The 20,396-nt window shown below is 34.1% G+C and overlaps 4 protein-coding genes and 1 non-coding gene across 11 annotated transcripts; all 5 read right to left on the minus strand.

The window, feature by feature from the left end:
- Positions 1-1,636: 1,636 nt before the first annotated feature.
- Positions 1,637-3,391, minus strand: LOC128874346 (dolichyl-phosphate beta-glucosyltransferase). The gene is made up of 5 exons (XM_054119009.1): positions 3,126-3,391; positions 2,773-2,947; positions 2,511-2,707; positions 2,323-2,431; positions 1,637-2,247 (listed from the first exon to the last, which is right to left on the minus strand). The coding sequence occupies exons 1-5, from the start codon at positions 3,186-3,188 to the stop codon at positions 1,805-1,807; spliced, it is 987 nt and encodes a 328-aa protein (XP_053974984.1). The 5' UTR covers positions 3,189-3,391; the 3' UTR covers positions 1,637-1,804.
- Positions 3,392-5,024: 1,633 nt separating this feature from the next.
- LOC128874344 (uncharacterized) lies at positions 5,025-12,584 on the minus strand. Of its 6 annotated transcripts, none has more exons than XM_054119002.1 (7): positions 11,939-12,584; positions 8,008-11,654; positions 6,844-7,949; positions 6,490-6,768; positions 5,780-6,412; positions 5,510-5,647; positions 5,025-5,349 (listed from the first exon to the last, which is right to left on the minus strand). In XM_054119002.1, the coding sequence occupies exons 1-6, from the start codon at positions 12,165-12,167 to the stop codon at positions 5,545-5,547; spliced, it is 5,997 nt and encodes a 1,998-aa protein (XP_053974977.1). In that variant the 5' UTR covers positions 12,168-12,584; the 3' UTR covers positions 5,025-5,349; positions 5,510-5,544. The 6 variants fall into 6 exon arrangements, with proteins under 6 accessions (XP_053974977.1, XP_053974978.1, XP_053974981.1 ...); XM_054119003.1 differs by having other exon boundaries at positions 5,505-5,647; XM_054119006.1 differs by having other exon boundaries at positions 5,025-5,647; positions 8,008-11,630.
- A 468-nt stretch (positions 12,585-13,052) lies between these two features.
- Positions 13,053-14,754, minus strand: LOC128873609 (soma ferritin-like). Its single transcript, XM_054117304.1, has 4 exons — positions 14,748-14,754; positions 14,442-14,629; positions 13,522-13,713; positions 13,053-13,384 (listed from the first exon to the last, which is right to left on the minus strand). Exons 1-4 carry the CDS (start codon positions 14,752-14,754, stop codon positions 13,100-13,102), a joined length of 672 nt encoding a protein of 223 aa, XP_053973279.1. The 3' UTR covers positions 13,053-13,099.
- Positions 14,755-14,946: 192 nt separating this feature from the next.
- LOC128873704 (ferritin-1 heavy chain-like) lies at positions 14,947-19,899 on the minus strand. Of its 2 annotated transcripts, none has more exons than XM_054117460.1 (4): positions 19,622-19,899; positions 16,450-16,576; positions 16,062-16,286; positions 14,947-15,649 (listed from the first exon to the last, which is right to left on the minus strand). In XM_054117460.1, the coding sequence occupies exons 2-4, from the start codon at positions 16,546-16,548 to the stop codon at positions 15,464-15,466; spliced, it is 510 nt and encodes a 169-aa protein (XP_053973435.1). In that variant the 5' UTR covers positions 16,549-16,576; positions 19,622-19,899; the 3' UTR covers positions 14,947-15,463. The 2 variants fall into 2 exon arrangements, with proteins under 2 accessions (XP_053973435.1, XP_053973434.1); XM_054117459.1 differs by lacking the exon at positions 19,622-19,899 and adding an exon at positions 16,649-16,791.
- Trnaa-cgc (transfer RNA alanine (anticodon CGC)) lies at positions 15,767-15,838 on the minus strand. Its single transcript has one exon. It is a non-coding gene; the product is annotated as a tRNA-Ala (tRNA).
- Positions 19,900-20,396: the final 497 nt, after the last annotated feature.

The raw sequence follows: 20,396 nt of genomic DNA on the forward strand, positions 1-20,396 counted from the left end.
TCTTGTGGGCATTTGGTTGTAGGGTTTAAACGATTTGACTAATATAATTGTAAAAATATTGTTTTATTAGGGGAATTATTTTCTTCGATATAGTAAACTATATAATATAATATAATAATAATAAAAACAATTATTTGTATAGTTTGTATACATGTCGATTTGGAAAGAAAATTTTGTTGATATTATTTAATTGATTAGTCTCGTTAAACAGCAAAAACCATGAATTGTAATACAAATAATAAATGCAAACTGATTAAATGATATTTTAAATGCAAAAAGAATTGTTTATCTTAAAATAAAATTCAAAGATTTATTTGTGAAACTTTAGGAAAAGGAAATACTACAATCTTTAATCATCAATAACTTATCGACATCATAAAGATTGTTCAATGAAGTTAAAGTTGGTAACGCGCTAACAAACTTAATTACTTGAGGCGTATCATAACGTACCGTTTTCCACGCGATTCCTGCTAATTGATATACATTAGATCTCGGTCTAGTTTCTATACGTAGAAAATCCTAAAGCATGACACTATAATTAATGATCTATCAAATATATTGCGAAGTTGTCTTTTTCATCATAGATTGAATTTCCATAGTTATAATCGCATAGAAATATTCAATGTTTAGTAAAATTGATAAAATACAAAATGGGGAAGATAACTGTTTCTTCTCAAATAGTATTACATAACAAAGAATAATTTATAAAGATCGTCAAAATTAATTTTACTTATAAGTACAACATCGAACAAATAATTATTTCTCTAAAGTATTTCCAGTTTTATACTTTTAATTAATTGAAATGTGACGCATTCTTATTCTCATATTTGTAATAATTTTTTTGAATTTGGCGCCATATAAATTCAAGGTGTTTAGCTTCTCACGCGTAACGCTAGGTGGCGAAACGGTCAAGTAATCGTTATGGTAGTATAAGTTTTCTCTATTTTCCCTCATTTTTTATGTGTTTTATACAATCATTGTCTCGCGGATCTCCGTGTCGACAGTGGCGTCGTCTTTGTTTTTACCTCCACCACTTACGCACACAAATCTACAATAGCGTGTAACCGAATCGATCATCTTCGGTCAAATAAAACCGCACGGACTTCATTCGTTTCCTTTTCGGTCTTCATATATGGAACATTAATACATTCTTGCATCAAATCTAAAGATTAAGATAAGATTAAGTCAGCTGAACGATGCAAGAATATAAGTTCTATATATGAAGATCAACAAGGAGACGAATAAAGTCTGTGCCGTTTTATTTTACCGAAGATGTCGATTCACGTACACACTGTTGTAGGTTGTGTGCGTAAGTGGTGGAGATAGAACATAGTGGACGCCACTGTCGACACAGGGATCCGCGGGCCGAATCAACATCTCTGTACTATACTAGTTCCTTTTTATAAAAGAAGTTGAATAAACCGCTAGAGGGATGTTTTATATTCGGATAAATATTGCAAACGAAAAGTTTATTTTTCATTCCAAAATATTAGTCACACGTAACGTGTAATCGCAAAGCTTATCATACATAAAGGAATAAAAATAGAAGGAAGGTAATATACCTTGCGGAATATACATTAAAGTATACAATTTCTGAAGCATTGTATAACTCATAATTAATGTTTGCTGACTATAATGAAGATTATCATAATCATTTATTTATAAGTTCTCCTTACAAAGGAAAAATATATCATGATTTTTATATCAAACATGAAATCTAATAAGATTTCTTAATTATTACAGTTCAAATATGATAGAAAAAATATTTCTTTTAAATTCGTTGGTAGACGTGTGTGCACCTGTATTATGTTAGTTTGGACTTTTTTATTTTCCATGCTGTAATTTTATATTTGTACCAAATAAAAAATAAATCTATGCCCATCTGTAACCAACTCCAGATAGGTACTAACTTGGATCCTTCTATTTCAGTCCAATTCACAGGAATTTCGGTAATAGGAATGTTCAAACTTTGTGCAATGTATAACATTTCTACATCAAATGCCCAACGCTCAACGTGTAGGGCTTGAAACACGAGTCTCGCTGAGCGTCGTGTTAGAAGTTTAAAACCACACTGTGTGTCCCTAACACCTCTTACTCCCCACAACCATACTAAGAGGTGAAAACCATGCATTAATAACAATCGGTAAAAGGTCCGGTCGGCAGTTTTTTCTTTTTCCAAATGAGCTCTAGATCCACACACTATCGCATGAGATGAACTGACTTCATCTGGCTTGTTTATATAATCAACTAAAAAGAAAATTCTCATTTTCAAAACATTGTATCTAATGTACAGTTTAAATCATAGATCAAGATACCACTTACATCCTAAAATATTTCTTAAACTGTTATCTAATTTTTCTATATCTCTAAATTTAGTAGCACCATCTGCATCTGCAAATAGTATTGCACTGCCCCTTGCACTTAATACTCCCTTAAATAAAAATTATTATATTATAAAATGATTATAAAATTAAACACTAAATATGAAAAATCCATGCATTATTACTGACTAGTCGTACTGCACCGCCTTTTCCTCTATTTTTAACAAGATCTAATACTCTAATACTTGAATGTTTCAATGCATAATTATGTGCAATTTTTACAGTCTGATCTTTACTTCCATCACTAACTATAATTATTTCATAAGTACATCCGCTTTTTAAATGTTGTTCTAAATATTCCAAGCATTCATCCAACATCAGTGACACTATAAAGTAAAAATATGGTTACATTATACTCTTGTAATATTGCAGTTAATACAATAATATTTACATCTTTGCTCTTCATTGTATGCAGGCACTACGACGCTTAGATTTACACTCCAATCATCGTACAGTGATGGAAAAATTTCATTACTTTTTGTCTTTGGATTATAGAAATACTTTTCTTTCTCATCACGCCATATATTGGGATATGGTTGTGTCATTACATATAATATAACAGAAAACTAGAATCATATAATGTTAATTTAATCACTGTCAATAGAAAATTACCACTTATCATACATGATTTTTAAATGAACCTAATTTAAAAATGCCACGTCCTTATAATTTACATGAACTATCTCTGATCGTCTTTATATTTAAATGATTTATACAAATGAAAATATAACCTGAAACACATACCACAAATAAACATACTACTGCAAATAATACAGCGTAAAGAAGTACATATCCCAGTGATATCATCTTAATATCAAAGAACTTTCAAATATCGGAGGAATACACTTTATACAATACGCCAAGTGACGTATACTCTTTCATAGTTTTTCCTACCGCTACCTGTCGCTACCGACACTCATATCTCATGCCTCTGATAATTTTCAGTAATTTGCATGTGCTTTATAGTATTGTAGTTAGCTACACTAAATAGGTGCAACCAGAGAGGTTATCGTTCACTGAGCGGGTACCAGTACCAGTACCAGTACCACAAGCGGTCAACAGGACGAACTAATTTTTTGAAAGTGTGTATATATATTTTCATTATAATTATGTACCTCAGAATAAAATTAAATACTAAGTATATGAAATAATAAAATGGTTAGGGCATGTGTGATTATGTCAAATTTACCATTTTTTTTAAATATTTAATTTAATACTAGTACTTGGTACCAGTGGCGCCATCGATGGCAAAACCCTCAAGTTTGTAGTGAAAATAGTTCCCATCGATTCTGCTAGATGGGGCTATTAACTAAAGGGTCGATAATTATTGCTACATTAAACAACTATTCATAAAACATGATAAATTTGACATATTAACTAATATATTGTAGTGTTAAAAGGCAGGAAGTCGTATTAATTATGCATTTATAAAAAATAAAGAATAATTTACTAAAAAAAATATCTGTAGCGCCATCTAGCAGAATCGGTGGGAACTATTTTCACTACAAACTTGAGAGTTTTGCCATCGATGGCGCCACTAGTACTAAGACCAGTATTAAATTAAATATTTAAAATAATGGTAAATTTTACATAATCACACATGCCCTAACCATTTTATTATTTCATATACTTAGTATTTAATTTTATTCTGAGATAATTATAAGGAAAATGAGATATTAGGGGGTTAATAAGTGTCACAAATACCGTTTTTGTGCCAATAAATCGCAGGAGTAAATGCTAATGATAATAAATATTCGCCAACAATATTCCAAATTTGTTAAATATAAAGCATTCCAAATGTATAAAGTAGCCTTTAATCAATTACTTTGTTACATGTACTCTCACCTGTAATGCAATTTATATGGTGTACATTTGATTACATTACAATGACCCTAACGAAAATTCTAAAAGAGAAAACTAACGTTGCGTATGGATCGAACAAATGAAGCTTTAAATTCGTTGCAAATTAATAACAGCAATGGATGAGAAAAAAGATACAAAGAAAAAAGTAACAATAGTTGTAGATGAGGATGATCCATGCCTTAAAAAGGGAGATGAGCAAGAAGGACAAGATTTTTCGTTTTTCGTCCCTGGATCAGATCCAAGGTTATTTTATGTATACACGGAAGTGAAATATTTTTACTTTAATAACAATTATATGGTTATTTCTTCGATCTTTCCTGTCGGAATATATTTGAACCGTTTAGATTTCAACAACAGAACCAGACATTGCGTTGTTGGGTAATGTACACGGACTTTTATCGTTGCGAACGTATTTTAGGGACAGGATCAAATGCATGCACATGGTTCAAACAAGTCTACACGTCTATATGTCCGAACGAATGGATTTACAAGTGGGACAAACTAAGAGTTGAAGGCAAATTCCCATGGCATAAATATAAGACACAGGGAAACTTTCCTGGTGATAAATATGGAGTTTAGATAAAATATCGAAACCTCTTTTTTGTATACATAAGCGGTAAATTTAGATTTTTAAAATAAATAAAGCAGCGTTTAGAAAAAAATATTAATCTTTTATTATACAGGTACAAGACTTTTTTTATGAGGTAACTTAAATAGAAGTATGAAATGAATATTTGTTGCAATGCCCGATGTTGGCCTGTTGTACAGCTGTCTTCAACAATCGGTCAATAATTTCTTCTTTTATTTTTTTTTACATTAACTACACTAAATATTTGCAGTCTATATGACATTTTTTACATATGTAAAAAATAAACACTTGCAGCAAATCTTCTTTAAACTTTTGATAGAATAGACGTTTGAAATAGCACAGTATTAAAAATTCTGCTTTGCTTAAAATTTAAGATCCTTATATAATAAAATGGCTATTTTAATTTGTGCACAAATTCCTGCCATGATGAAGACAACTTACCATCTTCAGGTGTGACTTCTTCGGTTAACAGGATTATTCCATCTGCACAGAATATTGCTTCTTTAGAAACAGTACCTGTAATAACAAGAGTAGTATAATTTAATTTCAACAGGAAATTTTTGTTCGTTGCAACGAATTATATAATAGAAGTGATCGCTTTCAATGAAAGTCTTGATTAGATTCTTATTTCATAAAGCCCCCTGAATCTTATGATTAAAGATTAAAACCACCTTACGTATAACTTAACAATGCCACTTTAGTAGCTAAATGCTACTTGGCTTGACTGTCTCTTTGATGAATAAACTGACAGTCTCCATCACTGCAAGTACCCATCAACTCGTACGGACAAAGGACGCCATTGGGATTCGTGTTCCTGGTTAAGAATGACAAAAAACACAAAAAAATGCTCAAAATTTTTGTAGCATTTAAGTGTTGTGGAGAATTTCATATAGCTAAGAAATAACTGAATAGAAGTTATTTCGAGCATTTAGAGAGCAAAACCCACCTTGGCACTTTAAAATGTGTTAATATTGATTCATAGGGTAAAAGCGTCTTCTTGGTTCGATGCTCTCCCTCAGATTTCGTAGAATTTCTTTTCTGGTCGCAAGATTCCAAGGTTGATTTTGGTCTTACCATTGTATCTTCTGACGATTCTTTGTGATCTGATTCTTGAATTTCTTTCGAACTAGAAATACTAGAAGTAGTAACAGCGGGACTACTCGGAACTGGTTGTTCAGTAGACACTTCTCGTTCGGTATTACTTTGTTGAGGTAAACTTTCTACATTGTTGCCAACGCTACTTGATGCTACGGTACCTTCTTCTCTTATTTCTTCTACATTTATCATAGTTGTTTCTACTGCTGTATCGCTTTCAATTTCGTCTGATCTTGGCGAATATTTCTCCGGACTTAAAATGTTTGTATCAACAACATTATCCAGATTGCTCCTCTCTAACGACATGTCTTCAATTTGTGTAAACTCTGTATGTACAATGGATGCAGTTTCTTCGTTCAATTTTGTCGATTCGTGTATTTCGGGAATGTCGATGAATGGTACTTTCTTCCGAGAAAGTTGCCGCGTGTGATTAGCCACTTCTTTCAATCGATTATCTAAAAGTTGTGCTCCAGCTTCAGGTACCCTGAAAAATACCAACGAGAATAATATATTTTGTATCACTCATTCATGATCACATTGCCGATTTTTTATATACTGTACTTGTATTCTTTTCCTAGAATTCTACTTCCTAAACTTGAACAAATTGTTGCAAGCTTGAAACATTCTTGTCGGCCTGCACTGATTTTTCCATGTCCTGCCACTACTTTTGGACCTATATTATTTATACGATTACGTTGGTGTTGTAATCTCTCTTCAGCAAGTCTGAGTTGTTCCCTGAGCTTTTTCACCTCTGCAACCAAGTTTGTTTGAAGATCTCGTTCCATGTACCACTGGCGAAGATTACCCGACATTTCCGCTAATTCATCTAATATCGTGTAACTGCATTGCGAAAATAAAAATTGGTTATTATGTAGACATTGCGTATGATACCACACTTCTACTATCTGTAATTACCGTTTCAAAACTAATTTTTGTTCTGTATCCATTAAATGTTGTTCTTGTTCGGTCCTTGAAAGGTTAATAAGAGTACTTAGCTCTGTTTTAACATCTCTTTTAATTGCTTCCCAACTTTCCTCTATACTTCTTTTATCACTTGATAATAGATTACTTTTGAATAATGAAATATAAGTTTCATCTTTACTTTCTCCTATTGAAATCGTCGAGGATTGACTATCTTCCCCATATTGCGAAAGTCGAATTGTTGATTCGGATGTTTCAGGGCTTCCTTTACTATCTGCACTCTCATTGTTTCTTGTTAGAATAATAGTTGATGCATCTGAATCAACCTCATTATTACTACATTGCGTATCATCCGTATTAATTTCCTTCTCTACAGATTGTACAAGTTCATCATGATTACACGGATTTTTTTTAATATTATTTTTACTTCCAGAAATATTTTCATTTTGATTAAGTACTGTTTTGTTATTTAAGGTCACTTTATCATGTATTTTTACTACTCGTTCGTTTGTATCATTGTTCACTTGAATTTGTACATACTTTCGATTTACTTCAGCAATTGACAAGACTTTCAAAGTAGGTGTAATTTTATTTTTGATTGGATTTTCCTTTGCAGATGAATCAAGAACTTTATGTGAAGTTGTACTTGACTGCAAAGGATTTCCAACTATTTTATTTCCAATATTTAAATGATTTTCATTGGATCTACATACATTAAGATTTGTCATTAATCTTGACATTGCCTTTGTTTGGTTTGAACTTGCATTTCCTTGTTTATCAACATTATGTACATTATTAGTAGACGATTGAATGTTTATATTCGCATTTTTTACAGAATCTACATTTTTCGAACAATTTTCTTTGTTAAGTTGTGTATTTACATCCTGACCTTTTACAGAAATAGTTTGATTTATTTTTGAATGTAACTCTTTATTTGGACTGTTAGGTGATGCCAATTTTGTAGATATTTCTACGTTTTTATTTTTTGTTAAAACATTATTTTCGACAGTTCTATTTAATTTCGATTTTTCACGTTCCATAATTTGTTGTTTTAATCGACGATATTCTTCTTGTTGAGACGCGGGTAAATGGCGTACAGCCTATAAACATAGTTAAAGGTTTTATAGATATTACAATATTTGAATGTAAAATACTTACCAAAGGTGTATGAAGATTAGACAAATTATCCGATTTTGTTGTCAATACTACATCTTTCTTTGATGTTTGTGATACCGTTGATGTTGGTCTTGCAGCAGCCAGAGATTCTTGTTTCTTTCTTACAGCTCGCAAAAATTGATCTAAATTTTTCTCAAATTCAATTGTGGAATTTATTGATGGTGGATGTTTGTCTACTTTGAGAGACTTGACAGAAGACACAATTTTCTTTGCGTGTTGTTCAGATTCAGAATCACTTTCTGTATCTGATTCCAAATTGATTACAATTCTTTGAGTGTCAGACAATGATATCTTTGTATTTGTAGACCACTTGTTGTCATTAGATTTCACTTTAGTAAGACTTTTAACTTTTTGTAAGTTCAATTTCTTTTGAACCATTGCATTTTGATATTTTTTTGCATTGTTTACAACTTTAGTACTTGCCGGGATTGGAGTTCTTTTTATGATTTTCTTTTGTGGACCCTTAGACATTGGAAGTAATCTTTTTTTCCCAGAAGTTGCTGTAGCTAATGCCTTAATATTTTCAGCAGGTACATTTCCTTGTATATTTGTGTTAATTGTTTTTCCCCTGGAACTTGTCTGATTTCTGTTATCTTCAAATCCATATGAACCTGCATGTTGGTTGGACGAAAATGTACCATTAGTTTCTGTTGTGTTAATCTTAGATGATGTATCATTTGATACAGTTTCATTTGCAAAAACTTTATTACAATTTGCCAATGCATTAGATACAGTCGTAATTGCAACTGAATCTGAACGTTTTTGGTTGATAGACTTTGTTCTTTTTGGTAAGGAAGCTAATAAAATTGCTCTTAATGCTTCTTCATCTTCGTCTAAGCTTTGTCTTCTACTGTATGTATTCTTATCTTGTTCTACAGTATCATTAAATGGAGTATTATCTTTAGTATTTGTCTCATTTACATTCGTTTCAGATGGAATTTGACTCTTTTGATCCAAAGTATTATCTTTTACATTTTGTTGTCTTTTATTATTTTTACATGTTTCAATTTTTTCAGGTTCAGACGTTTTATTTACTTGTTTATCTAAAATATTTATATTGTCACTATTTGTACCTGTTGAACCATGTTCATTAGTAGACTGTACTGAATCAATACTTTTTCTCTTCACTCCTTTCTTTGTAGACTTCTTCTTCTTTTGTGTTACGTTTGTAATATCACGACTTTTATCCGAAGTTTCTGCAGTTATAACTCCATTATTTTGTATCTGAGTCACATTCGTATTACTCTGTACTTGTGAGGTATCTGTATTTGTAAGTATTTCATTAGCAGACTCTTCATGTAAGGAATCATGAAATGCAGTGGGTATTGTTAAAACAGAATTAGACTTTTGTGGTAATGAAATTAATTTAATTGGTTTGAAAGAAGTATTTGCCTTTGGAACAATTTCTTCATTAATAACAACTGGTTGCATTTCTGCACTTTTGAATGTTGGTTCTTGTGCTGTGGACTTCTTCATAGGCAAAGGTTGTTGCAATTGTTTGTTTGTTTTTAAAATTGATACTGGAACAAGTGTTCTGTTAATTAGAGTTGGTATCTTATTTATATCTTTGGTAACATCTGGTACCCCTTTCATATAAAGGGGTTCCGAAATTATTTCTTTCGTGCTGTCTGTTGTATTGTTTGGAATGTATTCCATATGTTTTACATTTTTAATAGACTCAGTTAATGAGTTTGTATTTGCATCTATTTCAGGAAGAGAATCAATTGCTACTGAGCTACTAAGTGATGATTTCCTAAAGCAACTTGCAGCAGAACTAACAATTGAATCTGTAGAGAGTGTTTCTAGTTTATCTAGATGTTCATCTTGGTTTGCATTGTTTATCTGTTTTGTTGTTTCTTGACTTGTCTTATGATTGCAATGTTCATTATTTTCATGTGCACTAGAACTGTAGGTTGATTCCATGTACACAGAAGAATTTGAAGTAGCAAATGAACAAACAGTTTGAGGAAGCATCTGTGATAGATCTGGATCATATACAGGAGTATCAGTTGGAGAATAAGGTATTTCCTGACTTGCATTGTTATCTGCCAAGGGGGATGTGTTACTTTTGTGAACATCTATGTAAGAATGATGTACTTTTATATAATCTGACTTAACAGTTTCTGGTGGATCTGTTGGTGAATATTGTAGACTTGTATTTGTTGTTGCATTTTGTGGCGATGTATAATATGCAACATTTGGTAAATAACTTCGATTTTCAATGATTTTTCCCTGATAAGATTTTCGATCATCCTGATTAGGAGTTGTAGATCCACGAAAATCGGGACTACTATTTGCTTCGTTAACACTAATGAAAGACACATCAGATGGTTGAATACCCAGTAACTCTGTATCCATAGGTATATCAACAGTAATTTTATCTGTTGGAGAATATGGCAATTTCTCTTTCTCCCTTTCCACATCTGTATCTAGGTCCATATCTTCTGTTTGATTATTTTCACTCATAGGGGGTGGAGTATGTGGTGGAGATGTAAAATGTAGAAATTCTTCTCCAGGAATAGGAATACTATCCAAAAAGCTTTGAGTAAATGGGCTTTCACTGCGAGATATATTAGACTTCTTATATTTCCCTGATTTAATACCCTTTTGAACTCTATTCTGATGCTTTTTTAATACTGCAGAACGAAGTGCAATCATTCTTAATTCTAAGTCTTCTTCATCTTGATCATCATCTATATTTGCAATTACTTTTTTTGCAGCTTCACTCTTTTGCTGTTCGTTCTGTTTACTTGATTTTTGTTGCTTTGTTTCAAGTGCTTTTTGTCTTAGTAATGCCAGATCTTCTTCATCATCTGCATCTGATTTTATTTTAGATAAATTTGTGGTATTGCTATTATTGTCACAGACTCCTTTCATCATATTTGTTAATTTCTCTTTCAAGGAAGATGCATGCTCTTTGTTTTTATTTAAAGTTTCCTCTAATGAGTGAATTCCTACTGAATCTAAATGTCTTACTTTTTTAAGTAATTGTTTATGTGTATCAATATAATTATGAGACGACGACGTTAATTCCAGATGCGAAGGTTTTCTGGATATCGTTTTTCCTGGTGATCTGTATGGTGATCTTTTAGGAGATTTAAGTCTTCTTGGAGACCTTCTTATCGTCGGCGATCTAGCGTGAACAACAGGAGATTTAGATCTTTTGAAAGGAGAATGTGGTTTCACTACAAATTTATGCCTTCTAGAAGGTGATCTTGGCTCTGCTCTTGATCTAGTTCTACGAGCAGGACTCATCTCTCTGTGATGTGATCTTAAAGAAGTAGCTTTTGTTGTATCATGTTTTAAAGTACTGGCACATTCTGTCAGAGCTACGTCTACAGTAGATGAAGAAACTAAATCATCCAATGTCATCATAGATACATGACTTCTTTTCTTTTTCTTCTTTTTCTTGACTCTAGTCTTTGAAGAGGAACGTATTCTAATTTGTTTAGAGTTATCTGCAAGACCAACAATTTCCATATCGCTGTCGCTTGAGATAGGTACAAGGTCATCATTTTTTTCTTGAAGTGTAGATGCTACGTGCTTCATTCCAATGCATCCCGATTCTTTGGTCTGGTGACGATTTTCTTTTCCCTGGACTGCATCTTGTAGAATAAGGTCAACTTCTACTTGATTAGAACATGATATGTCGCATGTGATAGTACATTACGTATTAAAATATTTCATATTTTTATATTCTAAAGTAAAAGTATCAAGTACATAATTTTATATATTATTGTAAAACAAAAGTAAAACATTTTATATTACAATTTAATCTATTTATTAAATAAAGTTATAAAAATAAATATACAAAGCAAATTCTGCAAGTTAACTAAACTTTAAATTAATCATTACATATTAATATTTGCTCTATTCGTAAATATAGATTGGAAAATTCTGTTACTTAACTTACCTCTTCTATTAGGGCCTTTGGAGTGATAAAACTTGGCAGGAGCAGTGCACCACGTTGTATTGTGTTGGGTTGACAAACAGTTGGAACATTGAGCAAGCCTACTCTCGTATCCGTAATTTAAATGTCCTTCCTCGGAAGAACTTACATCTTCCAAGGATATTTCACCTTCTTCTTTCTCGTCCAACACTTCGATTGCTTCTGTACATCCGCTCGACAAATCGCTAGCCATTTTTAAACTTACCCTCAAACCATGAACAAGTAATCCCGCCCATTCGGGGTAATCAGGAACGAATACAACGATATGGCGAATATTCTTTCTTGAAAATTAGGGTAAATTACGCGTTAGCAATAATTGCAATTTCTTTCACTAATCTAAACTTGATGTCACACGCACACAACACCTGATGAACAATATCCTGATAAAAATCTTTCTATTCTCGTAAATTTACTATAAATTAAAAATTTAATCGAACACAAATGTAGTTTTCAATACAAAAGACAAAAAAAACTTATCCGTCACAATGTCTCGTTTTATCGTCGTTGATCTTCTCACATTCGATACAAGAAACTACAAGAACTAACTCCGCCATACTAAATTGTTGAAATTGTTCTGCACATGACACGAGGGCGACGAAACGGCTGATATTCATTGTCACAAATGTATGTAAACTGGCGCCACCAACGGAGAGTAGGTACTACTAGATAAATTCAGCTACAATAATGAAAAAAACACATAGGTTGGTATTCAGAGTTGCAACTTATTTCTCGATTTTACTAGAAACAGGTGAAGCAATAGTAAAGCTACGTCCATATGGCAAGTTTTACATGCACGATTGGTAGTCCAAAATGGCTGTTTCCTGAACACATATACATTCTCTAGTGCATCAGTAAATAAATCGGGAAGTTAACAAAATATTTATTTTAAACATAAAGATACAATATAAAAAATATTCAATTACACGTTTAACAAAGATGGTTAAAATAACTTCTCTCGTAATTTGATATCGAAACGGAAATATGTACAGTCGGTTAAAATAATTGTGGCTACACGATCAAATGCCTGATTGGGTAGAATGTACGCCAACGTTTCATTCCCCCAATCAGAGGCCTGTATTTCATGCATTTGCGCGGTGTCAAATTTTTTTATCTAATTGGTACTACCTACTTCTCAATATCATTTTGGCGCGATGTTACTCGGAGAACATTGAATTTCGATTGAACATGATTCTGAAGTAAATCTTTGTCAAACATAAAACGTGCCAATGCGTGATCGCCAATTCCAGACAGAACAGCGTGAAATTTTGCCATTTCGTTAACACTCTTCATTTGATCTTCCATAAATCCGGTAACTATGAAATCACTTGCATTCAAATCGTTATGCTTCTCCGCTATTGTATTTACTGCTACCAGCTTCTCACTTACTTCAATTTCTAAATCCAAAGCCGTCTAAACAGATTTACATATATATTAATTGATTCATATTCTTCAAATATTTAAGTATCAATAGTATAATACAATGAAAAATATAACAGATTCCATGTTGTATGTAATAGCAATAATAATAATTCGTAAATACTATTTACTTTGAACGCATGCAGCGGACATTTCCAATCTTGATCGGTGGGATGCTGTACCGAGGACAAATTAACACGACCTCCACGCATTTTAACGTAATTTACAAATCTGAGAGCGTGTTCGTGCTCCTCGTGATGCATTTGCATGAAAAACGATTCGCAACCCGGCAATGCTACGTCGACGCGACCAAAATATGCAGCCTGTGAAAAATATTTCGTTTTACGTACGTAAAGACTATTTTCTTGTTCGGTACGAGCTCGCGTGACTAAAATCACGTGACTATGATAAAGTTCTGTCGACATGAGATTACTTCACGAATAGGTTCGAATACAATAGAATTTATACAAGTTATATACAGGGTGTCCCAAAAATGTTGTAACACCTTGAAAAGGGTGGTTCGGGAGGTAATTTGAAACAACTTTTTCGTTAGCGAAAATGTTGTCCGAGACTTTGTTAAGCAGATATTAATGGAAAACACTGACCAATCAGAGCGCGCATATACCGTTAGAGCGGCCGTCTAGCGCGTAGCCACGCCTACTGCGGGCGCTCCAACGGTATACGCGCGCTCTGATTGGTCAGTGTTTTCCGTTAATATCTCCTCAACGAAGCCTCGGACAACATTTTCGCTAAGGAAAAAGTTGTTTCAAATCACCTCCCGAACCACCCCTTTCAAGGTGTTACAACATTTTTTGGACACCCTGTATATAGTAATGTCTTTGTTTCTTGTATGGCTACAACTTTTGTAACAATTTTTCGATAGATGCTTTATATGACACCACAACGGACTAATGAAAGTCTGTTTACGTAACAAACCGTTTACATCTACTCCATTCTTATTTAAAATGGACAACACATCAAAATCATCTAGAAAGCCTCGAGTAGCCACTTGATTTCTATTCGACGATAGTTGTTAATATTTTAACCTCACCATAGAAAGATAGTAATAAAAAGCTTTTAGTTCAGCATTTATCTGCTCGTTTAATATAGCTTCAGTTTCCTCGTGAAACTTGAACTTGGCCAGATTTCCACTCGGCCATTCCATAGGTTTGTTAATGCAAGATCCATTGGATTTTTTATCCGAACAAGATGTGGCATAGGATCTTGCAACATGTAATTCTGAATTGCATTTTCTTCGTGCGCAATCGATACTAGAATTCTCCAAAAATATTAATAATGTTTTTGAATTAGTATACTCGATTCGAGAAATCTGTCCAACAATAACGCGAGCATTTACCTTTCATTGTATAATTGTCGAACACGCGGACACAATTCGTTACCAAGAATTTTTCTATAGAAAAACAACTTTAACATGCTTACATTTAATCACGTACAATTTAAAAAATTCTTTAAAGATTCGTGCAACATTTTGACGGACAGATTCGCATTTTTTTTTTCGAAGGCGATATAGTATGGGTTATTACACAGAGTAAAAATAAACATCAAGCATTAATATTTATTAACGTTTACACAAATAAAGTTCGAAAAATGTTGTGTAATACATTGCACTTGTCATACTTGCTACTATATTCGAAAGTACGGATTTAATTTGAAATTGACATCCTGTTATAATTCGTTAGTTTTATCTAGGAAGTATTTAATATTACGAAGTAGATTTTGGCAATTCTTTTTAGGTTAATACATAGGTATCAGGTTAATATTATATACTGTATTCTTTGATTTTTTTTACGCATTCAGTCATCCATATAGGATCTGCTAGTGCGCAGTATGTTTAATTGTTTTTGGATCAATAATATTGCGTTTACAAAAAAGGTTTTAACTCTTTGCACTCGGATGTTCCCTCTGAGGGGACGTTAGAAGTTCAGAGAACTTTTTGGTAGAGATCAGATAAGATAAATTTTCTCGAGCCCAAGATTTTCAAAGGCACTACATTCTTTAATTCATGATTCATCGTAGCACATTCTGCAACAAAATCGCTTGGAGTGCAAAGGGTTAATCTCTAAGTTCTTTATCGAAGACATACACGCCTAGACCTTCCCCAACTCTTTCTAAATTCGTTATATGATCGGCTATTTCTTTAATAGCATCCACTTGTTCTTGTAAGTACTCAGTTTCCAGGAAATCTAAGAAATTTGGGTCGTTGTGCACCGATGCTAGTGCATGCAACTCCAAAAGTCGCTGAAAAAAAAAAAACAGATATACTATAAAAGCGAAATCTCATTTAAACGAAAAAGTACATTGTTAGTGCAGCAGGATGGATTAAATTATAAATAAATAAAAAGAAAAAAAGATAGTTGGAGGAGCTGGGATTTGAACCCAGGACTTTCCGCATGCGAAGCGGACACTCTACCACTGAGTTACACCCCCATTTGAAAGTAACCGTTCTAATAAGTTACTTTACTCGATTTCGAACTAAACATCGAAAGTAGTAGCATTACTAAGTTTGTCAAATTAATATATAGAATCGAATCATTAATTCTTTTTTAAGTATATGAGAAATCGATCATTTAAATATACACGGATGCATTAATAAAATGTTTAAAATTAATTGAAACGTAGCGATAGCTTTTTTATCTTTGTGTAAACGTACCTCGTTAACTTTTTTTTCCAGCTCCAACGCTTCCGTCATAGCATCCTTGGCGCTAATCCAGTCATTCTTTGGCGGGCAATCTATGGTTGTTAGCGTGATACATCCACCCCTTTTGTTTTGGTAAGTCATAAATTTCATAGCGTGTTCTCTTTCTTCGTCAGAAGCATTTTTGAAATATTTGTAAAGACCTTCTAGCGCGACGTCACTTCTGTCGAAATAATACGCCTGGAAAATAGCGACGTTAATCACTGTATTAATAAAAGTATTCGATCGATGAGCAGTGAAATAAAGAAGGCGAGGGAAATGTTGATTTAGTTTTATTGAAAGCATCTTTGCGAAAGAATAATTCGAGGCTGAAAATAGCGACTTAATCGATACGTTGACTAACCATAGATAAGTAGACGTAACTGGCGTACAGTTCCAGATTGATTTGCTGGTTGAGAGCTTTCTCGCATTCCTCGTGAAAGTTCTGTCTAACGAGACTCATGGCGCCTTTTGTAGAATTGCGTTTCGTACTGTAAAATAATAAATAGGAAGGGTATGAGATCACAGGTGACACTGATCTTGTAATGGTTTACAGAACCTACAAGAGAGCCACGAATCTGACTTGCGCTTTCAAAACATACTGCGCCGAGCGTAGACGATGGTCGATTTGCACGCAAGCGCGAACGAACGCCATTTATTTAACAAATTCGCAAGTCCAGAAATACGACCTTTTGAATGTGACTACAAAAAATAAACCAAACATTTCGTTTGTCTGTGCTTCGTCTGTAAGAATTATTTATATTTTTCTCGAACTATCATTTTACAAACTTATTTATAAGCGTAGCCGTCTGCTGTGAATTTTTAATTCGTCACTGTTTAGGCGTTTAGCACCTAAAGCAAAAACGTAGATAGTTTGAAATATTTTCGCATTTCATATTTTCATTTTCACTTGTGCTAATTTAAAAAGACTGCTTAACCGAGCAACGTAAATTCAAAAATCTTTCTGCGAATGATACCTATACAATTTTACAAAACTGAGTAGTTATAGAGCGTGACGCTAGATTACGCAAGTGTCTACAAATGGCTAAAACTGATCCAAACATTCGCGATGAATTGTTTTGTGATGGATTCTGATTAGAATGTACGAAGATGGATTTCTTCCTTTATGCAGCTTTTCGAAACCTGACCTCTGAATACGTTTATGTTTTAATTACGTTTGAGTTTAACTCTGGTGCTGATCAGCATTCGAGGTATTGTAAATGTTACATCGCACAGTCGATCTTGTAAAGTTGACAGTATTTCATAATGATATTTCATTTTTAGCTATATATTTTGTCTGTTTCAAATTTAACTCTTTAATTTTCCCTTACAATGCATTGATTCGTTACAGGAAATTAAGAGATTGATTACACATTATAGGTTATGTGCGAGACTGAACAGGCAAACAGGTATACATATTCTGTGACTCTTAGGATAGTTTATAGGTTATATTGTAGTAACGTAATTAATGTAAGTCCCTTTGCCTTAAAGTTTGTTAACCCTTAAATCGAAATACTAATGAATATTGAGATAATACTGGGATGAACCAGTCAAGAGATCGATGCAATTCATGTTTTGGATGTTTACTCCATTATAGGGAAGTCTAATTCTTCACTAGTATGATGGAACTTTATTAATTGAATAGAGATCTTAGTTTTAAGAAGAATTTATTTGCATACATACATATTTAAATATTTGTGGACTTATTATATCCAGTAAATGTGTGCAATACAATTTGTAAAACTGTGTAGAGTATTTTTGTCAATTCACAAAGAAACACTGTGAACAGTTAAATATCTATTGATGTCTATTGATCTAACTTTAACTACACGGAACATCATTGCTGTTACTTTTCAACTTTAGACTCCTATCAGAACCACCATCAAAGTCAGTTGTATTCCTCTCTACATGTCCTAAATTCTTTACATCAAATGGTGAAATAGAAAAGAGGGCAATAAAGATCAATATAAGCTTCGCAATAGGTTAAAGTAGTGACACTGTGTTTGCTTCAAAGATTCAGTAGCCACACTCCGAGAAGGATATACATAGGTGTCATCATTTCATCGATGTTCCACGGATGCCCCATCATAGCCGCTGTCACACGCACAAGAGTCTTATGTCTAATCTTGTGCAGTGGCCAGCAGCTGCACTGAGGTCCATATCGGGTTGATTTCCATTTCCTAGTTTTCCTTTGAAAAATCGTTTCCCTGAACATTTCATACTCTGAGAAGTAGCAAGTAAGTCATGGTACAGAGACACTTCTAGCTTACGAGACTTCCCTCAAACTTTTACCACAAATATTTTTAAACATCAGGAATACTGTAAAATATTAAGTACACCATTAAAGTATCGAATCCTTCTAACATTCACAGAATAGTTTGTAAACATGTTCAGAATAATATCCAGAACGCCTCGCGGCAAGACATGAAAAACTCGCTCGGCACTCGAGGTGTTAAAGAAATAATAGAATACGAAGTCACAAGCGAACAATAGTTTCGCTATTTGCGATCTACTCGTTTGAAAATATTCGAAGTCCACTTAGAAACGATTATACGGGCTCCATCTTTGTTATAAAATATGTAGTCGCTGTAATTATCATCGCTACCCTTATTACTGCTGTTTAACGTACTTCTGCCACAGCTAGTAGCAGAGTTAAAAAAGAAAAGTGGAGTAGGTATAGGTATCGCGACAAGCGAGTGAAGCACGATCTCTTACCACATACAGCGGTGTGGCCTATTTTCTTCTGTGTTCGCTGTTGGACGGTAGTCTCGTGTTATGCGGTAAATATTTAAAAAATTCGGTTTAACTCTCCTCGAGGCTACCATCGCATTGTTCACTTTGTTCAATGTTCAATTCGAACGAAAACGCTCACTACAAAATATTAATCGACATTTTCAAAATACTGTTGATATTTCGATCTACATCGACGTATTTCTACTACTTAACGTAAAGAAATAATGCGACGCGCAAATGCATGGAAAGTGTGTCCGCGCCAAGATTACCTGTGGGGATCGGACATCTGTTGGCTCTATAGGTTGATAGGGTAGTTCGACTATTATATAAAATTCATCGTCTTCGATCTTCCTACCCGTCCATTTCTACGATAAACTTACCGTGGTTTGTACGCACCGAGCCCTAACTACTCTTCTATTTGCTGTCCCTCTCGAAAGGCACTACGCTGACCGTACGGAAAGTGATAGAGTTCCATTTTTTTTTTTGAATAATTGCCTCGATAGCGTTGCCCGATCGCGACCTATTCCATCGAGGAACAAATGACCGTACTCTTTTGTAACATTCTCGGAAGTTTCATCGCTCTGGATATCGCGAAAGGGTGTTTTTCTCAAATGTACATCGCTCTAACAATCGTGCGCGAGAAAGCATAGATAGCGCGAACATTTCAACGGTTTGTCAGCTTCGCGGAAGCTTCAGAGGTGCTCTCCCCGATCACAGGGTTTCGAGGCTCTCCTTTCCATAGTAAAAAAAGAAAAAGAATCGTTTTGACGATACAGAGTTTACACAGACGTATCAAGGTTCACCTTTCGACCGGTCCAGGTACGTTCCTCCACTCACTCCGTCGATCTTTTGCGATTTATTCACGCGAAGCAATCGAAATTGAAGTTACTCCGAGTATTTATATTTATCTATCACTGATCTTCGTTTCGACGACGTGAAAATTGTCAAGCAGAACTCGTATCGCGGCAAAGTAATCGCACTTGATCAATGTTCCCCTCGGGGTAGTTTCGGTATCACTACGCGACCGAAGCTAGACGCAGGTTAATAAAAAATGATCGCACTTCTGTCCATGTTCCGTGCACAACTGCCGATACCTTCTTAGTTCACCCTTGGTTATATACCAGGGCACCACGTGGTCATCTAATCCATCGACCAATGACGGGGTAGGTTTAGGCCTCGCCGACCAATCAACGCTTCCCTTTAAGGCCACAAGACACGTGTTCCTTGGGAAATAAGGGCACAGGCATTACGTACGAAATCGTATTTGCGTTACCGAAGTTGGACGATCGAATAGCAAACGGTAACTATGCTCCCGATGCTTTTTTTCCCCCCTCCTCTCCGTATCTGAAACGCTCGCGTTTCCAGGCAATACTCGCTATTTTTTTTTTACAGTTTTCGAGGGAATATTCGATTCATCCTTGAGCCTCTATCGCGATAGTTGTTTCTCCTTTAGAATTTCGCTATCGTGGAAAGTATTTTGATATCGAGACTCTACTCTGCAATTCTGATTTTGGCAAGGGGTCAGTTCGTAGAAAGCTTCACTTTAACTTTGATAAATGTACCGAATACGATGCGCGG

Source organism: Hylaeus volcanicus, chromosome 3, assembly GCF_026283585.1.
Source record: "Hylaeus volcanicus isolate JK05 chromosome 3, UHH_iyHylVolc1.0_haploid, whole genome shotgun sequence".
In the NCBI taxonomy this organism is placed as follows: Eukaryota; Metazoa; Arthropoda; class Insecta; order Hymenoptera; family Colletidae; genus Hylaeus; species Hylaeus volcanicus.